Source organism: Mixophyes fleayi, chromosome 5 (assembly GCF_038048845.1).
Source record: "Mixophyes fleayi isolate aMixFle1 chromosome 5, aMixFle1.hap1, whole genome shotgun sequence".
Classification (NCBI taxonomy): Eukaryota; Metazoa; Chordata; class Amphibia; order Anura; family Limnodynastidae; genus Mixophyes; species Mixophyes fleayi.
Window position 1 is genome coordinate 91,797,274 of NC_134406.1, and position 12,502 is coordinate 91,809,775.

Below are 12,502 nucleotides of genomic sequence, written 5' to 3' on the forward strand. Positions count from 1 at the left end.
AGTTATAAAAGTTAATCTCTCACAAGATGAAACTTTCCACACATTACACTACATTCGACATGTCTGTAACCAGTTAGTGCATTTATACAGTGCATATATCTCAAAGGCAAAGTAAATAACTTCACAGGCAAGCCTATATGTGTGTTTAATATTTGTACCACTGACCCTTCCTACAAAGCCTTTCTTTAATCAAAGATGAAAGACTTCAATTAATTTACGACACACTTATTTAAAACCCACTTCACGGCTTCCCCTGACACATGCTCTGTTTCAACTTCGGTACAAATTAGAAATACTACGTAGCATTTTTAAATAAGTTGCCAAGGATGTAAGGAAAATGCTTGTTTTTCCTGTTGAGCATGCAGACGTTTTCTGTTTGGCAACCTAATATGCTTCAAGGGCTGAAAAAAGCACACATTACCCTTAATTTCAGTTATGTAAAAATCCCCAAAACGATCTTGGCATCCTCACATCACTTATCCCAAAATACCCCACATGCCCCTCACTTGTTTCAAAATTCCACCACATGCCACTCAGAACCCCACTTGTCACAAAATTCCAACATATGTCCTAAGACCCCACAAATCCTCAGATCCCACATGTACGCGGAAATTCTCCCACATGCTACTCAGACCTTCCGACATATCCACCACATGCCTCTCACAATTCTATACATGGGTTGGGTATGAAATGTTGACAATGAAAATGTGAATATTCAAATTGTTGATACAATTGCCACGATGTTCCCAAAGTTTTGAGTCGTGGTTAAACAGGAGCTTTATTGTGAGGGTCCACAGCAATATATCTGAACAGCAAAATCAAACCAATGCAGAAGGGTCAGGATATATAGGCTCTTTCAGTGGACTGGTGTGAGATTCCTACCATCCCCAGACACCAGCCAAGCTAGACTGAATTTAAACAGGCACAAACTCCTCCCTCTGTGGATTAACCTTTTACTCAGTTTCTTACCCTGCCACATACCTTCCGCATTAAAGGGCAGAAGCCCAGCACTCTAACCTTGCTCGGGACAAAAAGACTGCATTAATATGTAAGCTTCCTGGTCGGTGATATACATCAAAAGAAAATAGCTGGAGCGCAAGGGGTATGATCAGTGACCACATCAAAGTGTACCTTGCCGAGGTAATAAAGGAGGGTCTCTATGGCTCACTTGACCATCACGGCACTCCTTCTCTACCACCTAATAACAGGTTTTACTGAGAGTAAAGCTTCTGGCTTAGATATAAAACCTTATGCTACTCTCTCAAAATTGTGACGCGGAAGCCCCTTGTCCCTCATCAGAGACATCCGTCTGTAGTACTAATTGTTTAATAAGGTCCGGAGACCGTAAAAAAGGACCCTCACAAAGGATACACATGATAGTAACAAAAGCAGCCTGACTTTCAGCAGACCATGCTACCCTATTTGGATTAACATTTTTCAGCCGGTCAATTAAAGGGAATGTCAATGTAGAGAACTGGGGAATAAACCTTCTATAGTAGTCCCCTAGTCCTAAAAAGGAATGTAACTGTAAAAGATTAGAGCAGTGTCTAGGGCCTGGACCCAGGGGCGGGCTGGCCCGGGGGGCAGGGGGGCATCAGTCCCCCGGGCCGCTCAGAGTGACAGCTGTTCATCAATGACGCGGCCACATCGCGTGTCATGTGATGCGGCCGCCTGTGCGCCCCTGGGCTGCTTGTTGTCAGCCCGCGCTTGCCTGGACCGTAGGGGGTCTAGGCTGCTAGGGTCCAGGACTCTGCCCTATTAACCAGGGGCTTTAACCAAGACATGGCCCTATTAACCAGGGGCTTTAGGCAAACACAACCCAAAGTTTATCCCAAATATTTTGACTTTTCCCTAAGGAATATTTTTTTGGCCGTTAAACCTGTCTGTCAAAGAGACTGATATCATCAAGATAAGAGGCAGGATTGTTTTAGTGAGGCCGTAGAACTTTGAAAAGATGCAGTTGCACCATTAAGTCCGAAGGGCATAGCTGAAAATTTAAGCAAACAGAGGGGGTTTTTCAAGAACACGTCTGGAAGCATCTGGAACACGTCTCAGCCACCAGGACATTTAAGGATTTGGTATGGAGTTAAACTTGGCTTACAGGGAACCTCACACACCGACTGGGGTCTTTTATGCACCGTAGGACCATGATCAATGTTAGACTCACTAGGCTGTACCAAGAAAGTTTCATGCTCTCTCCCAGGCTTTTAAAAAATGTATATGGTAAATCTGTTTTCATTTCCAAGTGTCAGGTTGAGCTATTTTGTAATTAACATCTCCTACATTGTAGATCACTTCAAAGGGTCCTTGTCATTTAGCCAACAGTTTACTCCCCTATGTATGTAACAATAGAAAATCCTTAGCGACTGGCACAAAGACACGAGAGTGTGCATTACCTTATACAGTCACTCTTGTGCCTGTTGCAAATTTAATAAATTCTCTCTAGGTAGTTGACCAACTAACTCCAGGTAATTATGTATATTCACAACACACTGTAAGACTGTCTCTGCATCTACCGACTGTTGCTCCTATCACTCTGAAAGGAGAGGATAACACAAGGTTTTCTCCTTTAAAAGGAGCTCAATGGAGAAAAGCTGATTAAGGCCTGAGAAACCTCGTGTACAGCAACCATCAAGTAGGGGAAAAGTTCGTCCCACCACTTTTCATTTTCAATAAACCATTTCCACATGGATTTTAAAGTACGATTAAACCATTCAACCAGATCATCTGTCTGCGGATTATATGCAGACATTGCAACCGATATTACTATTAAGAGCTTCAGGACCCCTTGTGTGAAGCGAGACATGAAATTAGTACCAAGGTAAGGGAGGACCACGTTTGGCAAGCTCACCTGAAAAAATAATTCCATTAACTTAGAGGCAACCTGTTTGCCATGGCATCCCGCAAAGGGAATGCATATGAATACCGGGTGGTGTAGTCCACAGCAACCAGAATGAAAGCAAAATCAAGCAACCTCTGCATCTATACCTGGCTAAAAAAACCTTGCTCTAAACCTATCCACATTTGTATCCTGTCCCAGCTGTCTACCCCAAGCCAACACTTGTTTTCTAAAGGGGCTAGGAACAGTCAGTTGTTCCATAACCTCCCCCATACTTTTCCTTTCATTACAATATATAATTTTGCAAATTGAAACAAGGGAACCTGAGCTGTTGAACTTTTTCTCATCAATAGCCACAAAATTGTCAATGCACCTTTAAGTGCAGGATCCATCCATAGGGCCACTCTGAGATCAGAGAGGGGCACAAGGGAAATACTTCACATCTCCTCAGTAATATTATACAAATCAACATCATAATTGTTATTAGTATCAAGAGATGGTGCAACTCTCACTCGCACAGAACTTCTCATGAAACCAATGTGGTCAGGTAAATCTGATGTCATTATGGACACAACCAATAGGGATAGGGTTATGCTGTATTAAGGTGTTATCAGAACCAAAGTCCACTGTGCCCTTAAATACCTTACTCTGACATGTCTCTGAGGAAACTGCTTGAAAGCAATGAAACGCGTAAGACTGTGCTAATAGATTGTGATTTACTTGATACTATTGTATTCTGGAGCTCACATATTTTGGTTTTATACCACAAACTGAATCTTGGCCTTTGATAAATCAATGCCTGCAGCGCTAGTAATCTACAAACTTTGAGACGGTGTCTACAGTCAGTGTGACTAAGCTCCTCTCAGACAGAGCCATATCTACCCGGGAGCTGCTGATCAGCTGTTATTTCAGAGTAACACTTGTGAGTAAACGAATACTTCCTATAAAGATCATGTTGGAACCCCTATAATTTATGGAAGGCTGTGGCTACAACTCAGTACTAAGGAGCCAGACAGCAACTAACGGGACCTATTGATCAGAGGATACAGCGTACTGCTGCAATAGGTAAAAACTTTTTTGCTCTGTGCTTTATCATTGTAAAACGAACACTTTCTGGAACACTCTCTGGACAATGCTTCCTACAGATGCTATAAGTATTAAATATATCTTGAGAGAGAATAATCCTAGTCTAATTAAAGGTCTGTTTAAGAGTCCTTTGATTGTAAAGCACAGCTAATCAACATTGGTTTCACTATCTACATTGATAATATGGTTTGCTTGTTATAAGACATTTCTAAGAATTCTGGGAGCCCCCTTGTTTGAATACAATTTATTATATATAAGTATATATATATATATATATATATATATATATATATATATATATATTTATATATATATATATATATATATATATATATATATATATAAAATATAAGTGATTCCAATAAGTTTTGTGATATAGTGAAACATCTATTAATTTTGGACGAAAGCTGATGACATCATTTTAGAGTTACAAGTTTCTTATTATTAATTGTACTAGTCCTCAATAGATTTATATGTGTGTGATTGTTCTATAAGATATGTGAATAAGTTTATTATAAACGATTTTTAATATATGAGCTCATATTTGGTGCATGTTAAAATGAATTGTTTAATAAATTGGTTTATATTATCCTTGGATCACTTTATGCTGTTTATTTAATAGTTTTAGAAAACAATGTGAGTGTGAGTTTTCTGTTTCTGTTTTAGTTTCTGTTTATTTTAAGAGAAAAGTTTGCATTTATATCTTTGTATGTCATTTTGTTATCCTTTTAATACAGTATGCATTGTAAACTTTACTTAATAAAGTTCTCTGTTTGCATTCTTAAATAATTCACATTTCAGGTAACATTGGTTACACTACATTTAAGGTAGATAACTCTTGGGTTACAGTAAATCAGAGTAAATTAGGTTGTGATTGCATTGTGATAAGTCAGGGAGTAACTGCAGATTTTTCTAAGAGTGTCAACTCTTGCACCAAAGTTTAGTGGCAGAACTGGGTGGTTAAGAGTGTGAAATATAATATTGGCGGAATTTAGTCCTTTTTAGACAGACCAATAGGTTTTATTTTGATCAAACCTTTCCACCCACAGATCACGCACATCCAGCTGAGGCATGTCATGACAACAGGTATAAAAAAGGCTGTATAGTTGGTAGATAACTGCTCCTAGATCAGGGTGAGGAAAGTTTTGTTTGAAATGACATGACAAACTTTTCAAATATACTGTCTATACATTTAAGATTTACAGAAGCTAATGCAAGAAGCAAGACTATTTCAATATATTACGCAAGAAGAAAGTTTTAAATGATATATCATCATCATCATCATTTATTTATATAGCGCCAACATATTCCATAGCACTTTACAATTGGGGACAAACATAGTAAACTAATAAACAAACTGGGTAAAACAGACAAAGAGGTGAGAAGGCCCTGCTCGCAAGCTTACAATCTATTGGACAATGGGAGTTTGACACAAGAGGTTAAGTCTACATTTGCAGTTGGCCCAGCCAGACTGCAAAGGTAAAAGTGACTCATAAGCTAAATGATCCTGTCACACAACAATGTTGGTCAAGGAGTAGTTGTATAACAGGTGGTAATAAGGTAATGTAGTGAGGTTAAGAGGGTGGTTGAGGAATATTATAAGCTTGTCTGAAGAGGTGGGTTTTCAGAGAACGCTTGAAAGCTTGTAGCCTAGAGGAGAGTCTTATTGTTTAAGTAGTATGTATCTTGCAACATATGTTACAAGTACTTGTAATACCACATTATATAACTAACTCCTAAAAAGAAAACTGGATTGCTTGAGATACAAGCGTATAGTGTAATTTCTCAAAACTGCCTAATTACTCTAGGACAGGCCCCTGTGAGTCGTTACATAACCGACAAATGCATCCTGTCGAATTAATATGACACTTCTAAATAAAAAAACACAGCCAATGGGTGGAATTTTGATATATAGCCTTAAATAAAATAAGATATCCACTACAGGTTTATATGCACACATATCAATCACGATTGTGAACACCGTGCTACTAAGACTGTTAGGTAACGGTCATTTAAAGTATGAGTGTATGTAAGAAACTTCTGATGAAGCCATCTATTGATTATAAATCCCAAGGTCTCAACAAATCCCTGTCTATTTTACTTTACACAATCTCCTTTAATTTAGCCTATAGGTTAATGTAAAATAAAACATGAAGAAGGCAGTTCAAATATTTAAAAGTGTCTATCTGCATGTAATTAAATCTCACTACATGTAGAATGTTACTATGCATTTCAATCAGAATGTGCAGATGGATTACGATTACGTATTTTGATGTGTGTCAGGCAGTTCTTGTAAAGGGCCCAGCAACCCAACAATTACAAAGAATAATAATAATTAGCCCATCATCAAACAGTCTATCCTATCATTCTTGTTTTTACAACTTAAAATGTTTAAAAAAGTAAATTGCAAGAGAAACATGTAGGCTAGGTATTGTGGTGAAAGCCTGCATTGCGTCATTATCCTGCTTACCTTGCAAACAGTAGAGAACTGTTGATCGTTGCCTGCCCCAATTACAAGGTAACCATCCTTTGCTTTAAATGACTGGAAAAAATACAAAAATACACACAGGGTCAGCATTGAAAGTGCATTCAAAACATATCATACTAGAAAAAATGTTTACTTTGCAACTTATATTTTAATTGTCACACAGAAGAATCATACATCTGGAGACGTATTTAAAAATGTTGAGCTTGCTAAAAGCACTGCTCAGAAATGACGATTCTGGGTTGAGCTGGGGTCGTGGTTTCAGATGCCCCCAAGACTGGATCAAATCCAGTTGTCTTTTTAGAAGTTAGGGTTATATAATGTGGTATTACAAGTACTTGTAACATATGTTGCAAGATACATACTGTAGCATATTTCAGTAATATAATGTAAATTTCAGTGTATGCAGACCTTAAAAATGTCTATTTTCAATCAACTCCAGTTGTCTCGGTTTCTGCAAACAATTTCAAGGGAACTGCTATAAATAGTAAAAATGATCATCTTATGACGTGCTTTTACACCAGTGTGGGATAATCACACACTTATGAAGACAAATTTTTACAGAAATAACGCTCACTTTTGCTCGCACCACATAGAGGTGCGAGCAAAAATGAGTGTTAATTTTTACCGTAATACTGGTAAATATGTGCGCTCGCAATGTTTTTAGAAACATCACAGCCAATTGAATCTGCCCCTAAGTGCCAATTCTGTGTTTCATCCTATTCTGCGGCTGTATTGAGAGTAAGTTGCTACCTATGTGGAGACATCAGAAAAAATACACTCAATTTTATCCAAGAAAATGTATTTGTTTCTTTTGCCACAAATTTCAAGTTAAAAATAGCTTTATTTGCCATGAATTTGTGTAATGTAAAAAATTGTGTAGCTTGCCACATTGACTTCCACAATATATTAATTTATATAGTTATTTTAATACTAACCTCATCCACTTCTACAACTTAATGTAAGTATACCAGGCTAGATGTGGTAGGTCTGATGGCTTTAAAGATTTTACCAGCAAGTCACATCTGTATATGATTTACACATTTACTTTAATTATCACAGATTCAGCTCTAAGTGGAACATTATATTAGCAGACCTGCTCTGATATGCTAAATTCATAATGACTGCTTTTATTCTGTGCTGCACTGGCTTGTGGGTAGTCTTGTATCCCGACCTGTTTTTGCATGGAATCATATTGTGTACTGTATAAACAATACAAATAAATATAACATATTAATAATGTTTAGATACTTTAGTGCATACAGACTTACGAATGTGAACAGTACAAAGTGCCCTTTTCAAAAAGCCACATGTAGTTTAGAAGTAGTTTTCCTTTAAGCCTAAGAAAATAAACAGACAAAGCTATTGCCATGAATTTGCTTGCTTACCTTGGCAAAAAATGTCCGTATGAGCATTAGCTCTGAAATAGGTCTTACCATCAATATCTGGTGGTAATACTTTAGTTTTTGTGGTTTCTGTTATGTGTGGGAAAGCAGGTCATTCCTAATGGTGTCGTAAATTTAAAAGACCAAAAAGGATTATGTCATATTTGCCAAACAAAGCGGTCTCCTGATAAATGCAGCAGTTTCTGCTTACTATATAGCTTTGTGTAAGGTTCTTTGATGGCTATTTTAAGGTTTCATTTTAAAAAACAGTGCTTCAGGACCGCTGATAAAGCAGAAACATCTCAAACATCATTAGCAACACATTTATCATTTAAACCTAAAAGCCACGGCTATGATTTCATATGCTATTTGAAGGCGCTCATACAAAACACATGTTACTACAATGTACTTTCAAACTGCACAAAAGGACATCTATGTTCAGCCCACACAGAACTTATGGAGATTTTGTTTTTATAAACTTAACAATTGCATCTTATCATTAAGTTGTAATCTTCAAAAACAAAGCCCCTCTCTCAAGGGTTGTTTTATTCTGCTTTTATCTACCGCAAACTCAGTTTTTTATAATAATCCCAATTTACAAGAATGAGATGATGGCTGTCAGAAAATCCTAATTTTCCATATGTATAATATTATTTTTTTTAGATTGCACTACTCCTCCGTATAACTTTTTATGATTTGAGTTTATATGTTTTTAATTAAACGCCTGTTGGCTAGATCCCATTAAAAGTGTCTCAATCTACAAAAGAGTTTCTGAGAGAATATGGTAGCCACCAAGATGTGGTGGTGGGCCATGTGACACATTGATTATACAGACCTGTTTTAATAAAAAATGTTCTCTAGCCCTACAAAAACAATGAGAAGGATTAGGGGATACCTTAATTACTCCCTAATTACAATTCTATTGTAGCAAGGATGCCTTGTGCTGTGCAGGTAGGACAGAATATTGCCACGGAAATGAGAGGTGAAGCAGAGTTTGGCCCCTGAATTGACTCTAAGCTGGGAGGAGACAGGAGAGGAGGAAAAAAGACACAGTGATAGGTGCTGGAAAGTTGAAATGTGTGCAGCATGAGAGAGATGTGACACATTGCGCGTGAGCAGAGAGGGACAGATAGCAAGATCAGGCTTGCAGGTAGTACACATCCAAAAAGCTGCTGAGACCTTCATCTCTACCTAGACAGAGAAATAAGGGTTAACATACCAAACACTGTGACACCATTACTGCTGCATTAAAAAATAACACTATACCTCTAATTTTACAAGTTAGATCTCCTAATCATCATCTGCATATATACCATAGACTGAGTTACCTATTAGTGATAAAGACATTCAAATAATCAGAGATCCTAATAAAGTTACATCCACAGACACTCAAGTTAATTGGCTCAGGTTACCATCGTCTCTACAAGTGCACCAACATTAAATAGTTAATATTATAAACTATTTACTGTTAGGACTGTGATTATTGCTTTAACTTATCACTGACATATATTTTTGCAATGGAAAAATCTTACCGTTAATACAGTAATTACTCGCGGAATTTCAGCATAAACAATATTTTTCGAGCGCTCGTTTTGCAGCGTTAGCGCTGACAATTGAATACGCCCCTGTGTGTGATTAAGTGCTGTGTGAAAAGTTTGGTAGCTGGACAATGCACGTGTGGTGGCGATCTTGCTTTTTGTTATTACTGTCCACTGTACTATTGCCAATGATTATTTTCTTCCCCATTGTCCCACTTACCTAGTCCAGAATCTCCCCCTCACTAAATCTGCCTTACCCATTTCTATCCCCCCAAATAAACACCCATTTAATTGATCATAGACACAATGTGTGGTCCATTATTACTCAGCGGGTGGTCGGGAACAAGGGGCTTCCAGAGTCAACCCCTTGTGGATCAAGTTACAGTTGCATCCCACCATACTGTATTAAAGACTCAAGTGGAGAAAATGAAGTGAAGAGAGATAACAGTTCACTATCCCTTTCAGAGTGCTAGGTGAAGGGTACTACAATTAAATAAACAGTTATACTATAGGAATACTCAATTGACTGTAAAGTACATTAAATTTGAAAGAGGCGTCAAGCAAGAAAGAGAGTAGCTCAGTAGTATGTCAAACAATAAAATATCCAAGTATTGTATCCAGAAACGTGTTAGGATCTAATTCTAGCAAGGACTTGCACTTATATGTTCGGTAATATGCCATATAATTTGACCATTAATATGCCTAGCAACATTTCCAAAAAGATGCCCAGTAATGATGCCAGTAATATAGCTAGCAAGATGTTCTTAGTATACCCTACGAGATGTCCATAAATGTGCACATGGTGATGGTCCATAATGTGACTAGCATCATTACGTTGCCCATCAAGATGCCCAGCAGTTAATTGCTTACCACAGGCACCACCTGTTATTTGGCATTTGTTTTTAGATGTCTTTATTACAATTGTGTTATTTATTTAATAATACCGTTTTATCCAGGGGAGATCCACAGGAGTCAGAGATCGTGTTATCCTAGTCATGACAAAATACAAAGAATTCACTGTTTGTAGATATATCACAATGATTCTAAAGCTGCATATGTATTGGTAGATTAAAAATAAACTCTAAGCAAAACAAAAAATTCTGCAATTTTAAGCTAGAAAAACTAATACTTAAAGTATATCACATGTGAAGTTACATGGTGATATGATTGTGTTGTTTGATATATTACATTTGTAAAATTTTGTTTATGTTTTATTGAGTGTGGATGTCCTATCTAACAATGGTTTTATTTTGATTCATCTAGAGCTGCAGGATTCTTGATTTATTAAAATATTTTTTGATCATTTTATTTAGAACCTATATAGAACCAAAATAGAGTTTCTCTAGATTTCAGCAGACTGTGCTTTTATACTTCTGTACTTTTAGAACTGGTGGGACATGCAATTGTATTAGTTAATATTCCATTCTTGCCAACTGTCCCGAATTTCAAGGGACAGTTCCAATCTAAATATTTAACCTTGGAAAACATTGTCCTTGAAAATGTCCCAGTTAATATTTATTTTATTTTATTTGCTGCATCCAGTTTTTAGTATTTACTTTTCTGTACCTCCTGCTTAGTTTACTTAAAAGCGCTATGGTGCATTACAAATCAACAACAATAATAATAATAATAATAATAGACTTTTATTCTACATAATGTATAAGGAAAGATTTATTACAAATTATACCATTATATTCCACTATTTCTTAGTATGGTTTTAAGTTCATTTGCGGAGGAATGGTCCTATTGGGTACAAAGAGAGTTTCCCGTATAGCAGGCGCAGATTGCACACCTTGCAAAAAAAAATTATTTTAGTATAAAGCTATACTAAACAATGGTTCTAACAGTGCAGGGTTGCAACAGAAACATGATCAAAGACTGCACTGCACCCAAGTCAGACTGGCCATCTTAAGTACCCTTAGGAGAAGTCATCCCTTGCTGCGTCTTCACATTTAGATACACTGCTACCCAGCCTTGCATCCCTTCACAACTGAACAGTACAGAGGAAACCCATTTTTCCACTACACAATAAACAACTAAATATGATTCTCTAAACATAAAGAACAACAAACCCTTTGAGTTTAACATGTATGATTTAACACATGAATCTTTTTAACGAGACACATTTGTGTGTAATAGTAAGAAAGGTCACACAAGGACTTATCATTTACTGCCAAAGTCAGTGATTTAATGAAAGATGTTGTACTCAAAACTTGGCTTGCTGTTGATCATGTATTTTATTGCACTCTATCAAGGTGTCCAGCACACTTTCATATAATCCGCTTCTTCCTCTCTTTGTCTGCTTGTTGTGGCTCCAGCCTCATAAGACGTTCAAGTTCTACAAATCATTTCCATGTACGCAGAGCATATCCAAGGCCACTCGAGCATTATACATTGATGTCTCTCATAATTTTTATGGTGTTCTTGACACTATAAGACTGATTTTAGGCTCAATTTCAATATATGCATTGTGACTGCTAACATATTAGGACTAGCAAAGTCTGTGAAGTAACAATTCATCTATGCTGAAGGTGCTTTTCATCTATGTCACCATCCAGAAATAAATATGGCTTTGTGCTAACCATTACTTATAACATGTATCTTTATTGAATAGTGAAAATGAGCAGGTTGGCATTTTGGAACTATTAAATATACCAGTCATAAAGTATGTAGCAATCAAATATGTATTGCTGTATGTTGTATGTACCTCAACCATAATTAACTGCTATTTCCTGTCTTCCCCATCAGCGAAACAGATAAGCCTGGTAACCATCTGTTAGGAGTATTTGAATATTCAGGATAGCTTAGAGGAGTCAGAGATGGCAGTTCTGCTTCCCTGTACGGAGCTGTTCGTTTGGTGCAGAAATGGATGCAAGTGCATTTGCACGTCATACTTTTGCACAGGATCAGGTGCATTCATGTTCAAATTGCAATACAATAAGCATGTGGAATCTCAAGTTAAGAAACACCTTGTTCAGCTGCACACATATTAATTTTTTTTTTAGTTTTTTTAAACTCTTTATTTAAAGAGGAAACAACAGGAAAAATACAATCCATATTCAATTTTAATATTATTAAATTGCATTTGAGATGTGTGTTTTGTGTGCATATTGTGTGCGCACACACAGAAAGTATGTGCAAGTATTATACTTACTTGCCTGGCGATTAC

General features: G+C 37.0%; 1 protein-coding gene across 1 annotated transcript in view; it reads right to left on the bottom strand.

Annotated features, from left to right (window-relative positions):
• The window catches only part of SUGCT (succinyl-CoA:glutarate-CoA transferase), a 732,650-nt gene that overhangs the window by 491,872 nt on the left and 228,276 nt on the right, over positions 1-12,502 (bottom strand). The window contains exon 10 of the mRNA XM_075211279.1: positions 6,396-6,467. Within this exon, the coding sequence (XP_075067380.1) occupies positions 6,396-6,467 (72 nt within the window). The remainder of the gene's footprint in view (positions 1-6,395; positions 6,468-12,502) is intronic.